Genomic DNA, 23,310 nt, shown 5'->3' with positions numbered 1-23,310 from the left:
GAAGTCTGCATGTTCAAGTGAAAGGTCTGTGGTATTCCGGTCCCAATAAAAGTACTGGCAGATGAAAAAAAACTCAGTTTTTGTATGACTGTTAGAGCATGACTTGGGATCGTTCTGGCCATCCCAGTAATAAATAAGGGCTCTCCTCATCTGTGTTCTGGTGTTCTCAGACCAATCCATGTTCTATGTGCGTATCATGTCCGCGACACTCTGTGTCCTCTTTGAATCTGTCATTTAAATCATCGCAAGTGTGGACTGGCCCCTTTCCGTCACCCTCACTGTTTGTTCCTGCAACTTAGTAACTTCTTCTGATGACAAGATCATACAAGAGAGGGCAAACAGATCCCAGGGTGTTGCATTGTACATTTGAATTGTGCACTGGATGTATTGGATGAATTGGGCAATTTATCTTTACGATCTGGAGCCTGATTCATTATCATGATCATCTCCTTGGGGTTTCCAAGGGACATAGACCCTGATAGTTGGTGGCTCATCTTTCTCATCTGTCTTGGGGTTCAGTAGCTGTCTTATGGGGAGCATAATTTTGGGGGGTAACATGGAGATGGTGAACTCCAGTGCAAAGTAACAGAGTACCACTGGTTTCCTAGAATGCATCTTAACCCGATCAGCTATACAGGTTTTCTTGGGACTTGGGTACAGCGGTGGGGACAGAGTCATACGTAGCTTAGCGCGAGACACCGCGCACTAGGGTAACATCTCCATTCCCCCCTACCTCAGTATAATGTCCTCTCTCCTCAAACAGGGTTGGTATGCCAGACCTTTTTTTAGATTAGATTAGATTAGATTCCATACAGTGTGGAAACAGGCCCTTCAGCCCAAGAAGTCCACACCGACCCTCCGAAGTGCAACCCACCCAGAACCATTCGCCAGCATTCACCCCTAACACTACAGGCAATTCACCTAACCTGCAAATCTTTGGACTGTGGGAGGAAACCAGAGCACCCGGAGGAAACCCACACAGACACAGGGAAAATGTGCAAACTCCACACAGACAGTTGCCTGAGGTGGGAATTGAACCCTGGTCCCTGGTGCTGTGAGGCAGCAGTGCTAACCACTGAGCCACCGTGCTGCCCAATCCCGAAAAGTGCTTAGGTTCTCTCTACAGCTTTGTTGTTTTAGCCCCTCTTGTTTATCTTATTCAGCTTTAGCTCCTTTTATGCTATTTCACCTGTTCTCTTTCTTTTTAACATCTCATTAATACATCCAATTTCAACATTGAAGAGAGGTATTGCCTCCATACTGTCCAGAAATAGTAGTGTAAAGAACCCCATCAATTAGATTTGTCCTACTCCTAGGCAAGCTTATCAAGTAAAACTAAAAGTGGCTACTGCACAGAAGGTTATTCAACCTTGTTTCAGTGCCAGTGCTTTGCATGAGGAACACAAAGTCTCACTTCACCTCGATGGTCCCTCACTTGCTATGCTACCTACATGTTTCCTCATATTACCATAACTTCTGCTGCCAATTGAACATTAATCAGTGCAGCCATGCTTTAAAGTCACCATGAGGCAATGACACCGATCACTGTCAATGTGAAAAAGTATAAAGCCTTGCCAATTAATTAATTAATTAACTGTGATGAAGTTCAGAATAGTACAAATTGTTTTACAATATTGAGTCATAAGCATATTTAATGAGAGATGGAAACTGAACAAGTGACGGGAAATCGCACTGTGAAGTAATAAGAATGAACAAACAGATTTCAAAGTCACAGAAATGATTCAAATCTGCTTAGTGTTGTATATATGAAATTGTAGCAGGATTGTTCAATTACATGCATATCCCACTCAGCTGACCAAATCACAAGTTTTTCCTATTGAGTGGGAGTTTTGTTAAGAGTCTTCAATATAAACTGGAAATTCATTTAATCAAAATCCAGTGCTACAATGTAGAATGTGCACGGATTCCAACTTTGAACTCCATTATAATTAACTGGTTCTAGTCTCTCAACTGAAGTCCCCAATTTGTTTTTTTTTTCAAGCAGTTCTGATCAGCCATTACTCATTTATTATGACCTAGGCTGTGAAATGACTTTGGCAGCATTAATAAAAGTCTTGTCAAGATGCTTCATATGCACAAATAATGACTAACTCAAAGACACTGATATTTACAACAGTATCTTAACCTTTGTTACGTGATTTCTTTTGCAAGATAATGTTGAACTGACACTTCAGTTCTTAGTGAGGAAGGGAAATTAACATAGAGTAAAGCTACAACTGGCACTCCATACTGACAAAGGAGATGCAGCAATCTTAAAATTAAGTGGAGGTAAACGAGTCCAAAACAAAGATTTAATTCAACCAGTGTCATTTTCTGGAAACCATATTGTTGGTTTGGTATATCCAGATTCATCTTTGCACTCTGTTTTACAATTTTTTAATTAAAATACATAAAGTTCACTGTAATTCTTCCACTTAATGAACAAATGTTAAAAGCTGAGATGATTTTCCTCAACGTTAGGTTTAGATTGTTTTGTTAAGAAACGAGCAGTAAGCTTCACAAATCACCAGTGTTTTCTGTCCGGACACTAGGACCCTGTTGTGTACTGACACGAGTAACTTCTAGCCCAGCATTGAGAATTGTAACAGCCTTCCTCTGCGTGGCCGAGAGGGGCCAAAGCAGTGACCTCTTCAACGCAATGGTTAGATTGTTCTGCACTGATGGTAACTTTGGGGGTTCTGGGGGGAATAGGGCAACACGGTGATGGGAGAGCCTCCTGAAAGACCCCTCGGGCTGCTGTCTATGATCTCTTTAATTTTAGGGGACTGATGGCCCCCAGCCACCTTCCCAAATAATCCAGGCGTTAGATCACATGAAACCTTCCCACACAGGGTCTCCGCATCCACCCTCTATATTTCATCTTTCCCCATCTTGCTCTTGCAACGGAGTACTCCTGTGTTCTCCACGAGATGGCAGATTGATGCTTGACCACCATTCTCAGTGAGACAAGACTTACTTTCTCTGGCATTTTAGAGTCCAGCCCAGCATTCTGTAAGTAAGCAAACAAACAACAACACAAAACTCACACAGACAGAACTAAACGCCGGCACCCTGGTCAATTGTTTTAATGCGATTGCAATTAAAAGTGCTAAGTCATTGTTTTGGAATCAATTCACCATTCAAATGAAAGCATCATCACAATCACTCAAAAATTTAAACTGGATATCCTTTAATTTGTATATAACAATTTACCTAAATAACCAATCGCTCCGAGGGGCCTACAACCCCAATAACCATTTTCCTAATCAGGTATTTTCTCACAGATTGTCCCCATTCCCAACTACATCAAGGGGCTGTCCCATTTTAACCTTATGACTCCTTGCTCTGCCATAAACAATTTCCACCAGCCATATCAATACTGCAGGGTGAGAAATTTCCCGAGCCTGCTCTCTTTCCATATTATATATTAATTTCCACCGGCCATATCTGAGAGAGGCAGCTCCCAAAACCAAATCCGTCAGGTAGTGAACACTTTCCTGACCGGGGTCTTCAGTCCCAACCTTTTTCCTACGGGAACAATATGGAGTAGCCAATGTCACCCGCAGCAATTTAGAGTAATCTGACAAAACATACCTCCCTTTACAAGCTGGGCCTGGGTGGTTTGTTTGACCTCTTCAAGGTACCAGTTCCACTGGGCAAGAGACAAATTGTCTGGCTGAACACAAGGAGCAGTCTGGTGTAAAATACTCCAGGGTGCCCTTACCACTCTGTTCCATTCAATTCAGACATTCATGTCACTTACTCAGCCCAGTGAGACGTTCCCTATGTTGAGGTCCAAATCACTGCACCAAATGTTAATGTATGTTTTGTCCCACAAATCTGGATGACACAAGTTTCTGTACAACAGTAGAAGCTTCATTATTGGACAGCTGGTGAGAGATTCTCAATGTCCCCAAAAGTAGTTGTACGTCTACTTGTGGTGACACTTCTCCACGAATCTCTGCTCTACACATAAAGGCAGCATGTTTTATAGGAATAGTACAAAAGGTCTGTAAGTCATATGGTTGATTGTCATTACATTGTTTAAGATGGGCAATTATAATTTTACAAAGCCTAGTGAATGTCAATGTCCTGTGTTAATGAGTGAATTGATTAGAGGTACTTATAGAGGTTTACAAAATTATGAGGGGCATGGATAGGATGAAAAGACAAAGTCTTTTCCCTGGGGTCGGGGAGTCCAGAACTAGAGGGCTTAGGTTTAGGGTGAGAGGGAAAAGATATAAAAGAGACCTAAGGGGCAACTTTTTCACTCAGAGGGTGGTACGTATATGGAATGAGCTGCCAGAGGATGTGGTGGAGGCTGGTATAATTGCAACATTTAAGAAGCATTTGGATGGGTATATGAATAGGAAGGGATTGGAGGGATATGGGCCGGGTGCTGGCAGGTGGGACTAGATTGGGTTGGGATATCTGGTCGGCATGGACGGGTTGGACCAAAGGGTCTGTTTCCATGCTGTACATCTCTATGACTGATTCTTGCATCCTTCATGATCATATGTTGATGGGAAGAGATTAAAACAGAAGGGTTTTGCCTATTCTCAATGAGGGATTCATTGCTAATACGGACGGGAAGCAAGATAATGGGAGCAGGAGGCAGCTTAACAGGGTTGTGGCCAAGGCTATCAGTCTTGTCTGGGGAGGACAAATACCTTTGCCTGAGGCTGCAGAAGAACCCACATGTGTGGCTTCAATGGATTCCTTCTCTAAGATTCAGTCAGCCTCCTCCATATTGAGATGTTCTGTCTATTCTATAAGCAGACAGACATACAATTTATACTGCATTGATTGTCTTTGGTAGTGGAATGTTTAACCCCTGAGTCCCCAAGTATGCCTTGAAAGAGAAGTAAAACATGGAACTGATCCCTTTGTGGCTTTCTAACTTCCTCACTAAAGGATTACCAGGTAGCTGGGAAGGAACTGAAGAATGGACTTAAAAGAGCTAGAAGGGGGGCATGGAAAAGCCTTGGTGGGTAGGATTAAGGAAAACCCTAAGGCCTTCTACACTTATATGAGGAACAAGAGGATGACCAGAGCGATGATAGGGCCAATCAGAGATAGTGGGGGCAGCTTGTGCCCGGAGTCAGGGGAGGTTGGGGAGGTCCTTAATGAACACACTGCTTCATTATTCACTACTGAGAGGGACCTTGTCATTTGTGAGGACAGCATGAAACAGGCTGATACGCTCAAACAGGTTGATGTTAAGAAGGAGGATGTGCTGAAATTTTTGAAAAACATGATGATAGGTAAGTCCCCTGGGCCAGACAGGATATACCCAAGCTTACTATGGTAAGCAAGGGAAGAGATTTCTGCTCCTTTTGCAATGGTCTTTGCATCCTGGAGCAGTGCCAGATGATTGGAGGTTGGCAAATGTTTTTCCCTTGTTCAAGAAACGGATTAGGGATAAGCCTGGGAATTTTTGACTAGTCAGTCTTATTTCAGTGATGGGCAAATTATTGGAGACAATTCTGCAAGACAGAATTTATGATTAATTAGAAAAGCATAACTTAATTAGAGATAATCAGCATGGCCTTGTGAGGAAAGAATCTTTTTTAGAAGAGCTTACACTCAAAACGTCAACTCTCCTGCTCCTCGGATGCTGCCTGACTGGCTGTGCTTTTCCAGCAGCACGATTTTTGACTCTGATCTCCAGCATCTGCATTCCACACTTTCTCCATGGCTTTGAGGGGCAGGTCATGCCTCACAAGTGTGATTGAATTCTTTGAGAATGTGACAAAACATATTGATGAAGGTGGAGCAGTGGATGTAGTGCATATAGATTTTAGCAAAGTGTTTGATAAGGTTCCCCATGGTAGGCTTCTTCACAAGGTAAGGAGACATGGGGAAATAGGGAAATTTGTCTGTCTGGATACAGAATTGGCTGGCTTATGGAAGACAGAGGGTGGTAGTAGATGGAAAATATTCAGCCTGGATCTTGGTGAGCAATAGTGTTCTGCAGGGATCTGTTCCTGGATATCTGCTCTTCGTCATTTTTTTAAAAAATGACTTGGATGAGGAAATGGAAGGGTGAGTTGGTAAGTTTGCCGATGATGTAAGGGTTGTTGGAGTTGTGGATAGTGCGGAGGACTGCTGTAGGTTGCAATGGGACATTGACAGGATACAAAGCTGGGCTGAGAAGTGAAAGATGGAGTTCAACCTGGAAAAGTATGAATTGATTCATTTTGGAAGGTCAAATTTGAATGCAGATTAAAGGGTAAGGTAGGATTCTTGGCAGTGTGGAGGAACAGAGGGATCTTGGGGTTCATGTTCATTGATCCCTCAAAATTGCCACCCAGGTTGATGGGGTTGTTAAGAAGGCGTATGATGTGTTGGCTTTCATTAGCAGGAGGACTGGGTTTAAGAGCCGCGAGGTTATGCTACAGCTCTATAGAGCCCTCTTGGAATATTGTATTCAGTTCTGGTTGCCTCATTATAGGAAAGATGTGGAAGCTTTAGAGAGGATGCAGAGGAGATTTACCAGGATGCTGCCTGGACTGGAGGGTATGTCTAATGAAGAAAGGCTGGGGGAGCTAAGGCTTCTCTCATTGGAGCGAAGGAGGGTGAGAGGTGATTTGATAGGGATGTACAAGATGATAAGGAGCATCGGTAGAGTGGATAGCCAGAGACTTTTTCCCAGGGCAGAAATAGCTATCATGAGGGGGCACAATTTTAAGGCGGTTGGAGGAAGGTTTAGGGGAGAAGTCAGATGTCGGTTCTTTAAACAAGGAGTGATGGGTCCGGGGAATACTCTGGCAGCAGTGGTAGTAGAGTCAGATACAGTAGGAACATTTAAGCTACTCTTGGATAGGCACACGGATGATAGAAAAATGTAGGGTATGTAGGTTGGTTTGATCTTCGAGTAGGATAACAGGTTGGCACAATATCAAGGGCCGAACAGCCTTTACAGTTCTATGTTCAATGCTCTATGTTCTAACTCAGCATGTAAGAATTCAGAATTGCATAAAGAGGATCGGCATGGATTTGTAAAGTGTAGATAGTGTCTAATTTTCCAAGAAATAACTAAGAAATGACCAGGAGAATGTCAATGAATGTTTGCATATTCTATATTTAAAATGGACCTATTTAGCATTGTTTCATCTTGATGTCAGTGAATGTTCGGACTGAAAAGCTTGTCGACTGTTACAAGACTTGTTACAACTTTGCTTAGGGTAATACATTACCTGAGCTGACTGATGTCATTTTGGTGTGACTTCTCTTTCTCTCAGACTTATGGACTTCCCCCAGTGCTGCAGTGCTGCTTGAGGCCTGCAGCACACAGCCCTCATCCACCTGGCCCTAGACCAGCTGCAGGAGCTGCCAGCCAACACTGATTACACCACAGGCGCTTTCTGACAGCATCCTTGCCCTTAAGAACCAGCTATAAGCAGACTTGAAAACCCTAGCCCCACCTCAACCATTGAGGAAACTGCCAGACTGTGGCCCACATGAGGCAGAACAGCATGAGAGAGCTGTCAAAGTCCTTCTGGGCCAGAGTGGCCTTTACTGCCTCCACCTTCCATCAAGGACAGAATCCTGCAGCTTGCCTGTGTTGCTCCACCAGCTGCAGCATGGTACACACCCCCTAGAGACAATGAAAAGACACTGTACCTAGCCATGTCCAGGCAGCTGGAGAAGACAAAGGGCCGTGCAGACTCCGGAGGCTGCCGCAGCCACCAATGAGAGCCAACCCCCCTCCCCCTCAAAAGGCAGCACCTTGCATTGCCACAATGCATCCAGAAACTGCTGACAGTTCCAGCGAGCAGCCTGTAGGCTCATGAGCAAAGGCCATCCAGGCAGTAGCCCCCCACCCTAGACCCTGCTCCCAGCACCATTCTTGGAAGATGACAACAGGAGGTTGCAGGTTACAGAGGGACAGGTATAAGCTGCAGAACTGGGCTGAGAGGTGCCAAATGGAATTTAATGCTGAAAAGTGTGAGGCGATTCACTTTGGAAGGAGCAACAGGAATGCAGAGTACTGGGCTAATGGTAAGATTCTTGATAGTGTAGATGAGCAGGGAGATCTCAGTGTCTATGTACATCGATCCCTGAAAGTTGCTATCCAAGTTGATGGGGTTCTATGATGTGCTGAAAGTAAAAGTTGCAATTTTCCTTTGTGCAGATATTTGTAAACTATTCTATTAACCAATAGTAAGAGCTTAGTCATTTAAAGGACTATATTTCAACTTAGCAAGCAAAGGAATAATATTTTGATTTTTGTTTTTCTCAGGGAAGTCCTACAGAACCTAACTTCTGTTTTAACATTGATTCCTCTGAAACCAAACAGAGAGTAGTGGAGAAACTTCGCAGGTCTGACAGCATCTGTGGCGAAAAGAAAAGTTTATGTTTTGAGTCTAATATGACTTTTCTTTGGAACTGAACGGGGTTGAAAAAGTGATACCTTTTACGCTGTTTTTTTGGGGAAAAGGGGGAAGAGAAATAAGTGGGAAAACTGGCAAAATGCTCCAAAGCAGAAGAAGTGCTAATGACAGGAAAAGGAAAATATATGTGAAAAGAAGCTGTTAATGATAAGTGTTAATGCCAGAACACATGTCAGCTCTCCTAAGGTGTTGTTCCTCCAGCTTGCATTGAGCTTCATCGAAACACTGCAGTACACCTGGAACAGAAATGTTAGAACAAGAACAAAGTACAAAGAAAATTACAGCACAGGAACAGGCCCTTCGCCCCTCCTTGCCTGCACCGATATAGATCCTCTATCTAAACCTGTTGCCTAATTTCTAAGGATCTGTATCCCTCTGCTCCCTGCCCATTCATGGATCTGTCTCTAGAAGCATCCTAAATGATGCTGTCGTTACCACCTCTGCCGGCAACACATCCCAGGCACCCACCATCCTCTGCGTAAAGAACTTTCCATGCGTATCTCCCTTAAATTTTTCCCCTCTCCCCTTGAATGTGTGACCCCTAGTAATTGAGTCCCCTACTCTTGGGGGGGATAAGCATCTTGCTATCCACCCTGTCCATACCTCTCATGATTTTGTAGACCTCAATCAGGTCCCTCTCAACCTTTCTTCATAACTAGCACCCTCCATACCAGGAAACATCCTGATGAATCTACTCTCTCCAAAGCATTCACATTCTTTTGGCGATATGGTGACCAGAACTGTATGCAGTATTCCAAATATGGCTAAACCAATGCCCAATATAACTGTTACATGACCTGCCAACTCTTGTACTCAGTATCCTGTCCGATGAAGGAAAATATGCAGTATGCCTTTTTGATCACTATCAACCTTCAGGGTACAATGTACTTGAACACCCAGATCTCTCTGCACATCAATTTTCCCCAGGGAATTTCCATTTACTGCATAGTTCGCTCTTGAATTCTATCTTCCAAAACGCATCCCCTCATGTTTGCCCAGATTGAACTCCACCTGCCATTTCTCCGCCAAGCTCTCCAATCTACTATATTCTGTTGCATTCTTCACTATCTGCTACTCCATCATTCTTAGTGTCATCAGCAAACTTGCTAATCAGGCCACATATACCTTCCTCTGGATCATTTATGCACATCACAAACAACAGTGATCCCAGCAAGGATCCCTGTGGAACACCACTGGTCACAGGTCTTCATTTTGAGAAACTCCCTTCCACTACTCCTTGTCTCCTGTTGCCCAGCCAGCTCTCTATTTATCTAGCTAGTACCCCCTGGACCCTATGCAACTTCATTTTCTCCATCAACTTACCATGGGGAACCTTATCAAATGCCTTTCTGAAGTCCATGTATATAACATATACAGCCCTTCCCTCATCAATCAACTTGTCATTTCCCCCCAAAATTCTATTAAGTTGGTAAGAAATTACCTTCCCTGCCAAAACCATGCTGCCTATCACTGATAAACCCATTTTCTTCCAAATGTAAATAGATTCTATCCCTCAGTATCTTCTCCAGCAGCATTCCTACCACTGACATCAGGCTCACCAGTCTATAATTACCTGGATTATCCTTGCTATCCTTAAACAAGGGGATGACATTAGCAATTCTCCAGTCCTCCAAGATCTCACCCATGTACAAAGACATTGCAAAGATATCTATTAAGGCTCCCGTTATTTCCTCTGTTGCTTCCCTCAGTAACCTGAAATAGATCCCATCTGGACCAAGGGACTTGTCCACTTTAATGCCTTTTAGAATGCCCAACATTTCCTCCTTCATGCTGACTTGACCTAGAGTAATCAAACTTCTAGCCCTAACCTCAATATCCTACACGTGCCTCTCCTCGGTGAATACTGATGCAAAGTACTCATTAAGAATATCACCCATTTTCTCTGACTCCATGCATAACTTCCCTCCTTTATCCTTTCTCTAGTTACTCTCTTGCTCCTTATATACAAATAAAAGGCTTTGGGGATTTCCTTAACCCTGTTTGCTAAAGATATTTCATGATCCCTTTTAGCCCTCTTAATTCCTCTTTTCAGATTGGTTCTACTTTCCCGATATTCTTCCAAAGCTTCGTCTGTTTTCAATCACCTAGACCTTATGTATGCTTCCTATCCCTCTTAGCTAGTCTCACAATTTCACCTGCCATCCATGGTTCCCTCAGCTTGCCATTTCTATCTCTCATTTTCACAGGGGCATGTCTGTCCAGTACTCTAATTAACCTCCCTTTAAAAACCTCCCACATATCAAATGTGGATTTACCCTCAAACAGCTGCTCCCAATCTACTTTCCCCAGCTCCTGACAAATTTTGGTATAGTTGGCCTTCCCCAATTTAGCACTCTTCCTTTAGGACTACTCTCATCTTTATCCATGAGTATTCTAAAACTTACAGAATTGTGACCACTATTCCCAAAGTAATCCCCTACTGAAACTTCAACTACCTTGCCAGGCTCATTCCCAACACCAGGTCCAATATGGCCCCTTCCCAATTTGGATTATTTACATACTGCTCTAGAAAACCCTCCTGGATGGTCCTTTCAAATTCTCCTCCACCTAAACCTCTAGGTTTACAAAATTATGAGGGGCAGGGATAGGATAAATAGACAAAGTCTTTTCCCTGGGATGGGGGAGTCCAGAACTAGAGGGCATAGGTTTAGGGTGAGAGGGGAAAGATTTAAAAGAGACCTAAGGGCCAACTTTTTCACACAAAGGGTAGTTCGTGTATGGAATGAGCTGCCAGAGGAGGTGGTAGAGACTGGTACAATTGCAACATTTAGAAGGCATTTGGATGGGTATATGAATAGGAAGGGATTGGAGGCTTATGGGCCGGGTGCTGGCAGATGGGGCTAGATTGGGTTGGGATATCTGGTCAGCATGGATGGGTGATCGAAGGGTCTGTTTCCATGCTGTACATCTCTGATTCTAATCCCAGTCAATGTTGGGAAATTAAAATCTCCTATCACCACTACCTTGGCTGCTCCAGCATCTTTCCACAATCTGTTTACATATTTGTACTTCGATCTCATGCTCGCTGCTGAAAGGCCTGTAGTACAGTGCCAACATTGTTACCACACCCTTCCTATTTCTGAGCTCTGCCCATATTGCCTCACTGCTCGAGTCCTCCATAGTGCCATAGCTGTGATATCCTCTCTGAGCAGTAATGCAACTCCATTCGTGTTACCTCCCTCTCTATTCCACTTGAAGGATCTACAACCTGAATATTTTGTAGCCAATCTTGCCCTTCCCTCAACCAAGTCTCAATACCAGCAATAACATCATACCCCCAGCAAGTAATCCAAGCCCTAAGTTCATCTGTCTTTCCTACTACACCTCTTGCATTAAAGCAAATGCACGTCAGACCACCTGTTCCTTTGCGTTCATCATCTGTTCCCTGCCTACTATTCCCTTTTTAGTCACGCTGACTGCATTATCTAATTCCTTACAGGCTTTAGTTACTACTGTCCACTAACTTCCTCATTTGGTTCCCATCCCCCTGCCACATTAGCCTGAGAGCAAGATGGTGTATTGAAACGGCAAGAGTAGGGCGGTTGGGGGTAATTGGCCAGACACAGCAGAGGTGTATGATTTCTTCAGAACAGATGCTGCTAGATCTGCTGAGTTTCTCCACATTCTCGATATTGATTTCAGATTTCCAGCATCCACAGTGTTTTGCCTATTTTTAAAATATCTTTACACTTGGTCAATTTATTTTAATCTGACACCTCTGTCAAATGTGTGTTTTGCTTTATATGGATTGTAAACATTTTCTCAATGATATTATGTAAAGTGATATCTGTTATCCATATTGCAAAGCTCAGAATATACATAAAAAGAATGGGAACTATGTTATTAATGCAAATTAGGGATATTTTTACACGTGTTCTGATTTTAACAAGAGGGCAGATCTGTAGATGTGTCTCAGGTTTCTTTTCTTTTCATATAAATTTTGGTGTCTCTTATTTCCCTAGGTCAAGAACGATTTGGGAACATGACAAGAGTATACTACAGAGAGGCCTTTGGAGCATTTATTGTCTTTGATGTTACGCGAGCCACAACATTCGAAGCAGTGTCCAAATGGAAGGATGACTTAGACTCAAAATTAACTCTACCTAATGGCAAACCTGTCTCAGTTGTCCTATTGGCAAACAAATGTGATCAAGGGAGTGAGTTCTTAGCTGCCAATCCTGGAAAGATGGAACAGTTCTGCAAGGATCATGGATTTGTCAGCTGCTTTGAAACTTCAGCAAAGGTAAAATTAATTCTCAACCTGCAGTTGCAACAAACCTATAAAATTAAAATACTAGCAAAGTACATAGAAAAGCAGAACAGCAATCTTCAGGATAATTTTGTAGGTCGAAGTGGAGAAGAGACCGCATAGAAGATTCAGGCTGAATGGTGGGCCTCAATAGTGGAAGATTAGAATGAAGTAGTGACTTATGGGACTATACTGGAGAAGAGGATACAACATTAGGGTAGATCCAGACCCAATTTGACTTGGATGACAGGCCTTGGTTTATTTGTCAAAAGCAATGGGACTGGTGGACACTGACAAATACACTCCATTTATGGTTTCATCGGAGCAGCATTTCATCATGCCAAAGCACAGGGAATTTTGATACAAGGTGCTAACTCAGGGTCTTTTCACAGCCATTGTAGAAGCATGAAACACTGACAATAAATGGCCAGGATTCACTGAGAAATGAGCAGAACATTTCAACTCATGCCACAATATTATATCACACCACAATAGAGTTTCAGTACATTTTATATTTGGTAGTTCATTCAGCTTGATAGAATTAGTTGGTAAATAAAAGCACAAAAACAAGGCAGAATTGCAAATGATTAATTTGAAAATTTGTAAGTAAAACTGCTGAATAATAGATCTGTCTTCTGGTTGTAACCATTATGTGAGATTCCACAGCATTGATACCACTACAGTGCTTGTTAAAGTAATAATAGCAAAGAGGGTCAAAACCAAACAACAGTGGATAGAAGCAGATGCATCAGACTGTAGGTCACATTTGCAGATATTTGCAAACAGACTTGTGTAAAGTTCAGTCCCATCACAGGTGGAATTTGTTACATTCCTGCAGTCTTTCAATATGTACAATTGATTTACATGTAAGTGCCTGTTTAACCCAAAGTTAGGGAGTTGAATTTCTCTGGTATATTTATGTGTATGTAATGTAGATAAGCATGTGTATGTTGCTTATTGCAAAGTTGGTTGAAGACCAAAGCAAAGAGGAAAAACAGCAAAAGTTGGGAATGCAAGCAAAAGCAAAACTGCACTATTTTAATAATTCAAAAATAACAATGGCAACAACATAGAGCTTTTACTGTTGGAAAATATCTCAAGGTGCACACGATGCAGTCAGGCAGAAAGTGGCACTGATCCAAAGCAGATATTAAGAGGGTTGTTGGAGAAGGCAGGTCTTAAAAAGGAGTAAAGAAGTGCATATGTTTATGGAGTAATTCCAAAGCTTCAGACTTGGAGAGCCACATGCAAGCCACATGCAACCATGAAACAGGGATAGAAAGAGGCTAGAACTGGAAGAATGCAAAGCACAGAGAACTGAAGACCGGAAGGATGTTTCTGATAAAGATAGAGGTGAAGCTGTTGTTTGAGTTGAACACACAGGGATGATGAGTGAATGGGATTTGGTATACAATAAGTTTGGGCATCAAAGTAGGAATTGTATTTATATACACACACACACACACACACACACACACACACATATACATATACATTTGTGGAGTGAATTTGTACTTGCAGAGTTACATTGTACTTTGCTCAAAAACTGCATGAATCCATGTAAGACTCTGTTAACTCACTTTTTTAGATTAGAATCAGTCTAAATATTATGGCACAGACAGGGAACACAGGGGGCTAATACCTTCAACATATTATCTGGCTGACACCAATTGTTACAGTTAACCTGAAAATGTAACTTTTTAAATAAAAAGAAGTGAAACTATCATGGTATTCTAACAGATGAAAGACTCAACAAACAATCAAGGTATTTTTCAATGTATAATTTCAGTTACATCATACTGTAAATTTTTGCTATAAATTCTGTGCCTTACAATTGTGTCCTCCACAACCACCTGATGAAGGAGCGATACTCCGAAAGCTAGTGTGCTTCCAATTAAACCTGTTGGACTATAACCTAGTGTTGTGTGATTTTTAACTTTGTACACCCCAGTCCAACACTGGCATCTCCAAGTCATGTTTTATTCCAAATTATTCTTTTTTTGTGATACACAGTCAGATCAAGATTTAAATTTTATTTCCATGTGTAATTATATTTTGTCAAAAAAAAAATTTGAACTCATTTCTCAGCTACGGCTTTTAATGCAATCTCCCCAAAGACACTGCCTCAGGACATCTTGCTGGAACATCCATACTTATTAAAAGATGTTGATTTTAGGTAGGTGTCCTGTACAATTAACTTAACAACATCTTTATCCTGCCAATAAAAATGTTATTGAAATGTTTTAGAAAATGAATCAGGAGGTAGAAAAGCACGTAAGAAAGGCACTATTACAATAAGCATGGGGAACTTCAATATGCAGGTGGACTGGGAATATCAAGTTGGTAGCAGATCGCAAGAAAAATAATTCATGAAAATCTGAGATTTTATTTGGAGCAGCTTGTGATATAGCCCATTAGGGAACAGGAATGTGATTAGGGAGCTGAAAGTGAAGGAACCTCTGGGGGACAATGACCATAATATGATAGAACTCATCCTGCAGTTTGAGAGGGAGAAGATCGAATCAGATGTTACAGTATTACAATTGAGTAAAGATAACTACAAAGACATAGAGTTGCTGGTCAGTGTTGATTGGAAAGTGAAGTCTAGTGGATTAGAGCAGCAAGGGCAGGAATTTCTAGGATAATTCAGGAGGCACAGCAGAAATCCATCCCAGGAAAGAAAAAACATTAAGGGGTGGATGAGGCAACTGTGGCTGACAAGGGAATTGAGGGATGGCATAAAGCAAAAAAGGAAGCATACAATGTGGTGAACATTAATGGGGAGCCTCAGAATTGGAAATTTAAAAACCATTAGAAGATGACTAAAAAAGCATTAGGGAGAGAAGATCAAATATGAGAGCAAGCTAGCTAGGACTATAAAAGAAGATTGCAAGAGTATTTTTTAGATATTGGAAAGGTAAGGGAAAAGCAAGCGTGGACATTTGATTGCTGCAAAATGAGACTGGAGAAGTAGTAATAGGAATAAAGAAATGGCGGAGGAACTGATTAGGTACTTTGCATCAGTTTTCACAGTGGAAGATACTAGTAACATACCAGAACTTCAAGAGAGTCAGGGCAGAGATGAGTGTATTGACCATCACTAAGGAGAAGATGCTGGGGAAGGTGAGAAGTCTGAAGGCAGATAAATCACCCAGACTAGATCGACTACACCCCATACTTCTGAAGAAGATAGTTGAGATTGTAGATGCATTGGTGGTGATCTTTTAGGAATGACTGGAGTCACTGAGAATCCCAGGAAACGGCTAATGTAACACCCCTGTTTAAGAAGAAAAGGAGGCAGAAGACAAAGGACTCTCAGCTGGTTAGCCTGATCTCTAGTCATTGGTAAAAATTTCAGGGTCCATTATTAAAGATGTGGTTGGAGAGTATTTGGAAATGCATAGTAAAATAGGGCAAAATCACTGCAGCTTCGTCAACATGAGGTCATACCTGACAAATCTATTAAAATTATTTGAAGATGTAGCAAGCAAGTTAGACAAGGGATAGCCAGTGGTTGTGATCTATTTGGATTTCCAGAAAGCCTTTGACAAGGTTGCACATAGGAGGCTGTAAAGTAAGATAAGAGATCATGGCATTAGGAGAAAGGTACTGGCATAGATACAGGATTAGCTGACTGGCAGAGAGTAGGGATAAATGGGTCCTTTTTAAAATGGCAGCCGGTGACTAATAGAGTTCTGTGGTATTCAGTTTTGATAGCACAACTATTCAACATAATACATGAACGATCTGGACGAAGGATCAGAGGGCATTGTTGCAAAGTTTATAGAAGACACAGCAATAGGTGGAGGGATCAGTAGTATTGAGGAAGTGGAGAGGCTGCAGAAGGACTTTTTAGTATGTTAGCCTACAGTTTTTCATACGTAAGTGATCCACTATTATAATTTTGTGAGCCATTCATAGTATTTTGTTACAAATTCTAAATGTAATTCCACTCTTGGACAACTGCCCATTTTCCATCAGCTAGTATTTGAGGTAGTCTCTATTTCCTCAATAGCAACATGTCTTTTAAATAGTAACACTGAAGTATTGGTTCTCTCTCAGTTTTTGATTTGGGCTATTTAATACAGCTTTCTGAACTCAGAATCCATTTGTTGCATTTCCGTTAAAGACCTTAAAGCCTAAGTTTTCAACTTTCTCCTTCAACTTAAATTTTCAAATATAGTGTCAGATAATTGAAGTGGGATATTCTCTCCCTTTTGTGTAGAATCTTGCTCTTCCTGTCTAGTGTTATTGGTCCAAGACCTAGTCCTATTACAGTTAGAAAATAACTAGAATGTTCTGTCTGTAACATTTTTAGAATTCCACTGGTTGTTCTATTACCCTTTGTGATTCTAATATTTTTGAACTAGCCAGACCATTCTCATGAAATCATTACATTTTCCTTTTGCACGGATTTAATGCAATACTCCAACTGCAATTTCTCCAATTTCTAAGTCACTCTTCAATGCAAATGTATATAACTCTACATTATCTCCTAGACTGAGAGATGGATGGGTTCTTGTAAACTGAGTGACCTTCCTTTGAATGGATGAATGGTTTTATAGCTGGGGTGTTCCTTTGGCAAGCATTCAGTTTTTCCTTAAGGAAGTTGAGTAAATGAGCTCACATCCTGATCTAGTAGAACTGTATGCCACATGACATGGGGAAGGAGGCTGTTAACTGGAGGATAGGAGATTAAAAGCTGTAATTGCTATGAGGTGAGTTCGATAGAAAGGTGAAAGGTTCTAAGTTAAACTGTGTTTAACCAGCATATATTATAAAGAGTTACTGTGGAAGTAAAAGGGTGAAGATTGTGTGCACCCAGAATGTTCAAGAAAGAATAGGTGAGAATGTCTAGTGTGTTAACCTGGCAGCTCAGGTGAGGTTGTTCAAGTTCAAGTTCAAGTCCTCCTCTGCCTGTCTGAGGGTGATGGACTTGGCAGTAAGTGCCAGTATTTTGGATGACTAGGGGAAACTTAGTGTTCTTGTTTTGGAGACTAAGTGTAGAGTTATGGCAGCGCAGGCAGTGGAATGTACCTCCTGCAGGATGTTTGAGGTAGGGGTGACCACCGATGCTGGATTAGTGGTGCTGGAAGAGCACAGCAGTTCAGGCAGCATCCAAGTAGCTTCGAAATCGACGTTTCGGGCAAAAGCCCTTCATCAGGAATAAAAGCTGGGCAGAGGAAATGACCTGGGAGTTGCAGTGGGAGAGGGACTCCCTGAGATTCTTGTAGGGGGAGGAGGAAAACTTCTTCAAGGCAGGCATCCTTGCAAGAGGATTCGCAGTAGGGTTAAAATCAATGAGGTAAAAACAATGACTGCAGATGCTGGAAACCAGATTCTGGATTAGTGGTGCTGGAAGAGCACAGCAGTTCAGGCAGCATCCAAGTAGCTTTGAAATCGATGTTTCGGGCAAAAGCCCTTCATCAGGAATAAAAGGGGCTTTTATTCCTGATGAAGGGCTTTTGCCTGAAACGTCAATTTCGAAGCTACTTGGATGCTGCCTGAACTGCTGTGCTCTTCCAGCACCACTAATCCAGAATCTGGTTTCCAGCATCTGCAGTCATTGTTTTTACCTCGATGACCACCGATGCTCCTGCAGACTTCACCTGCAGGAATTGCAGCCAGCTCCAGCTCCTCACAGACCGCGTTAGGGAACTGGAGCTGGAGTTGGATGAACTGAGGATTATTCGAGAGACTGAGAGGGTGATAGATAGAAGCTACAGGGACATAGTTACGCCAGAGAACAGAGGTAGCTGGATAACAGTTAGAGGTGGGAAGGGGAAGAAGCAGGCAGTGCAGGGATCCCCTGTGGTCGTTCCCCTCAACAATAAGTATACCGCTTTGGATACTGTTGAGGGGGGGATCGGCCTAGCAGGGGTAAACTTCAGTGACCGGGTCTCTGGCATGAGGTCCGGCTCTGAGGTCCAGAAGGGAAAGGGGAGAAGAGGAGAGCGCTAGTTATAGGAGACTCTATAGTTAGAGGGACAGACAGGTGGTTCTGTGGACATGAGCGAGACTCTCGGATGGTTTGTTGCCTCCCAGGTGCCAGAGTACGAGACGTCTCGGACCGTGTCTTCAGAATCCTTAAGAGGGAGTGTGTGCAGCCAGAAGTTGTGGTGCACATTGGCACCAACGACATAGGTAGGAAGAGGGGGGGGGAGGTCATTCAGGAGCTCAGGGAGTTAGGCTGGAAGCTAACAGCTAGGATGGACAGAGTCATCATCTCTGGGTTGTTGCTGGTGCCATGTGACAGTGAGGCAAGGAATAGGGAGAGAGTGCAGTTGAACACATGGCTGCAAGGATGGTGTAGGAGGGAGAGCTTCAGGTATTTGGACAATTGGACTGCATTCTGGGGAAGGTGGGACCTGTACAAGTAGGACGGGTTGCACCTGAACATATTCTGGGAGATAGGTTTGCTAGCACTTTTCGGGGGGGGGGGTTAAACTAATTTGGCAGGGGGATGGGATCCGGACTTGTAGTTCAGCAAGTAGGTTAGCCGTTTTTCAGGATGTCCAAGAATGTAGGGAGGCTGTGGAGAAGGTTGCACTGACAGGGAATACTTGTGCACACAGAGATGGGCTCAAGTGTGTATACTTTAAAGCAAGGAGTATCAGAAATAAGGTGGGTGAACTTAAGGCCTGGATCGGTACCTGGGACTACGATGTTGTGGCCATCACGGAAACGTGGATAGATGAGGGACAGGAATGGTTGTTAGAGGTTCCTGGTTACACATGTTTCAGTAAGATTGGGGGGTTGGTAAAAAAGCAGGGAGGGTGGCATTGCTAATTAGAAATGGTATAAACGGCTGCTGAAAGGCAGTTCGAGGGGGATCTGCCTTTGGAGGTAATATGGGCTGAAGTCAGAAATCGGAGAAAGTGAGGACTGTAGATGCTGGAGATCAGAGCTTAAAAATGTGTTGCTGGAAAAGCACAGCAGGTCAGGCAGCATCAAAGGAGAAGGAGAATCGATGTTTCAGGCATAAGCCCTTCTTCAGGAATGAGGAGGGTGTGCCAAGCAGGCTAAGATAAAAGGTAGGGAGGCGGGACTAGGGGGAGGGGCGTTGGGAATGCGATATGTGGAAGGAGGTTAGGGTGAGGGTGATAGGCCGGAGAGGGGGTGGGGGCGGAAAGGTCGGGAGTGCTAGGCCTTTTCTCATTGGAACGGCGAAGGATGAGGGGTGACTTGATAGAGGTTTATAACATGATCAGGGGAATAGATAGAGTAGACAGTCAGAGACTTTTTCCCCGGGTACAACAGAGTGTTACAAGGGGACATAAATTTAAGGTGAAGGGTGGAAGGTATAGGGGGGATGTCAGGGGTAGGTTCTTTACCCAGAGAGTTGTGGGGGCATGGAATGCACTGCCTGTGGGAGTGGCAGAGTCAGAATCATTGGTGACCTTTAAGCGGCAATTGGATAGGTGCTTAAGCTAGGACAAATGTTCGGCACAACATCGTTCTATGTTCTAAACCATCCTAGTCTCTGATTTCCTTTCCAAGGGCTCAGGAATTTGAATCAACAATGTTTTGTGTTCGTCTCTGGCTTGGTTCCATGTTCTGATGCCTTCAAAGTCCAGATGGTGTCAGCATAATCCAATTCAGCATATATACAATGAAAATATGCAGCAAATGTATTAGTGATAAATGAAAGGGCCAAGTACAATCCTCTTGCCTGTCAATGGGAATGCAAACATATTCCAGAAAGCTGCATATAACTACTTCACCTCACAAGGTAGCAGTTGTGCAACTCAACTTAAGGAAATTCTAAGACTTATGACCAAGAAGGAAAGGGTAATATCTGGGTTTAAGGATCCTTGATCTCCTCCCATCTGGCCATTAAGTAGTGGATGTGCTGGGAGCCTATTGTTTTTACTCCTGTGGCATGAATTCCCATATGGCTTCACACGCTCAGGACTTTGCCCATTTTGTGTTGATGACTTTCTCCTCATTGTGTCCTCAAAGCTATAGATTACATTTAGAAATTAAATGCAGGAACGGGATAACTTATATAGGCAGAATGCAGAGAATAGCAATTTCAATACTTCAAGTTAACACATTTACATCAATGTGATTTTACATTGCTCATCTAACAACTGTTACTTATTTAATATGAATGTTTATGAAGTTAATTGGTAAAGGAAACCAAAGATTTGTTGGTGATTACTTTTGTAACATTACACTGAAACCATCACGTATGTATTTCTTACCTATATAGGCTATTCTAAAGCACATATGACCAGCCTTTCACATTGTACCCTCCATACGTTAAGATCATCCAAAACTCTACTGCCTTGGTCCTCAATCATCTGTTCATCTGTTCTGCTTGTATGTACTGACTGACTCACTTTCTGTTAAACACGCCACCAGTAATGAAGGAAAGGTAGCAAAATTAATTGTTATACTGATCAGCATTCAGCTGCCTGCGTCCCAAGCTCTGAAATCCCTTTTCTGAACATCTCTACATATCTGCTTTCTTGCCTTACTTTTTAGATTAGATTAGATTACTTACAGTGTGGAAACAGGCCCTTCGGCCCAACAAGTCCACACCGCCCCGCCGAAGCGTAACCCACCCATACCCCTACATCTACCCCTTACCTAACACTACGGGCAATTTAGCATGGCCAATTCACCTTGCCTGCACATCTTTGGAGTGTGGGAGGAAACCGGAGCACCCGGAGGAAACCCACGCAGACACGGGGAGAACGTGCAAACTCCACACAGTCAGTCGCCTGAGGCGGGAATTGAACCACTGCTAACCACTGTGCCACCGTGCCGCCCAGGAGCTTTAAATCATCTGCCTTTATTTATTTATCTATAATGTCTCTGAACAGCACCCCAGGATGTTTAATTATGTTTAAAAGAAAGCCACATATATCCAATTTATTGTTAAGTTGTCACTATCCTAGTTTCAACCAGTAAAGATTTAAGATAATAGGAAAAAACATTAAGATAATAAGAAAAACCCAAATCTGCATTCTGTTATTATTCAAATATGACGGATGTCTTTTAACACCATCATAAACACAGCGAAACCTTACAAATGATTGCTGCACTAGTGATGCTATTTGCATTTCAAATTTATCATCAGCTAATTATGCACAGTAATTCATCTTTTGCAATCAAAATCTTAAGCACAGTTCTCAAGGTTCTTTTTGTCAGGAAACAGTCACTGTAAAATTCTGATAGTGTAATTAATATTGACACTTTATTACAGGTCCTAACTGCAATTCCAGGGGAGATCAATGTTGGGTAAAATGTGCTTAATTTTGCTTCGTATCCTTCACCTGTCATCTATAAGACATAAGGACTTATGAGATCTAGCAGGCTTCCTAGTCATATAGCATTTCTCATGTTGAATTCAAAGATTTATTCTAAATATTGTGATGCAAGATATGTGATTTATAATTATTTTAATGTCAGTTGTTTCAGAGTTTAGATTTTGAACTGGTGGCACTTGGATTTCAGTCCGTGTGTATGAAGGGACGTAATGATTAACTCGTCAGAATAGCTGGAGGCATTATTGTTTTTTTAAACAAACATGATCATAAAACCATATGGTAAAGGAGCGGAATTATGCTAGTTGGCCCATCAAATCTGACCATGGCTGATATGTTTCTCAACCCCATTCTCTTTTCATCTCACTGTAACCTTTGATCCCCTTGCCAAGGAAGAACCTGCCTATCTCTGTCCTAAATACACTCAATTATTTGGCCTTCCAAGCCTTCTATTGGCAATGAGTTCCACCAATTCACCAACCTCTGGCTGAAAAAAACCTCCTCTTCTCAGTTCTAAGGATTGTCCTGTTACCCATTTCTGTGATACAGTGGAGGCACACAAGATCTATAAAACAAGTTAATTTATCAAGTACTTAGTAAAAAGATATATCTTTAACAACTAGAGCGATCTCAGCCACTGTTTTTTCTACCTTGGGTTTTGCAACAAGCCCCAAACATTATTACCCAAGAGTTGGCAGCCATTCAGGCTGGAACTCTTCTCAGCTTCTTCACCAAGAACTTATGGTGTGGGATACCTCTTCTTCACCGGTTAGTTTCAGAGTTACTGTTAAAATCAGGCATTCTTGGGCTGCTGTTGCTATGAATCAGAATTGCCAATTTCCTTATTTGGAATACTTTGTAAAGCTTGTCCAATTCCAAATGATTTTACCATACAGAGCAAGTAACTGGGGTGGCACGGTGGCTCAGTGGCTAGCACTGGTGTCTCACAGCACCAGGGACCTGGGTTCGATTGCAGCCTCGAGCGACTGTCTGTGTGGAGTTTGCACATTCTCCCCGTGTCTGCGTGGGTTTCTTCCAGGTGCTCCGGTTTCCTCCCACAGTCCAAAGATGTTCAAGTTAGGTGAATTGGCTATTCTAAATTGCCCATGGAGTTAGATGCATTAGCCAGAGGTAAATATGGAGAATGGGTCTGGGTGGGTTACTCTTCAGAGGGTCGGTGTGGACTAATTGGGCCAAAGGGCCTGTTTCCATACTGTAGGAGATCTAATCTAAACTGTCGAAATCCTTTGGTTTGTGCAAATGTTTCATGGTCTCAACTGTAACTTAGCCTCTTGGTTGATCTTCACTGTAGCTAGAATGTTATTCTGTTTCGAGTGTGTTGCTGGAAAAGCACAGCAGGTCAGGCAGC

At 42.5% G+C, this 23,310-nt stretch overlaps 1 protein-coding gene across 1 annotated transcript in view; it reads left to right on the top strand.

Moving 5' to 3' along the window:
* Nucleotides 1–23,310, top strand: part of LOC140481489 (ras-related protein Rab-38-like) — a 79,238-nt gene that overhangs the window by 37,181 nt on the left and 18,747 nt on the right. Inside the window, exon 2 of the mRNA XM_072577756.1 lies at nucleotides 12,380–12,660. Coding sequence (XP_072433857.1) covers nucleotides 12,380–12,660 — 281 coding nt within the window. The remainder of the gene's footprint in view (nucleotides 1–12,379; nucleotides 12,661–23,310) is intronic.

Source organism: Chiloscyllium punctatum, chromosome 9, assembly GCF_047496795.1.
Source record: "Chiloscyllium punctatum isolate Juve2018m chromosome 9, sChiPun1.3, whole genome shotgun sequence".
Lineage (NCBI taxonomy): Eukaryota > Metazoa > Chordata > Chondrichthyes > Orectolobiformes > Hemiscylliidae > Chiloscyllium > Chiloscyllium punctatum.
Note: the sequence above shows the minus strand (reverse complement) of the source record. Positions and strands in the feature narration are given on the sequence as shown.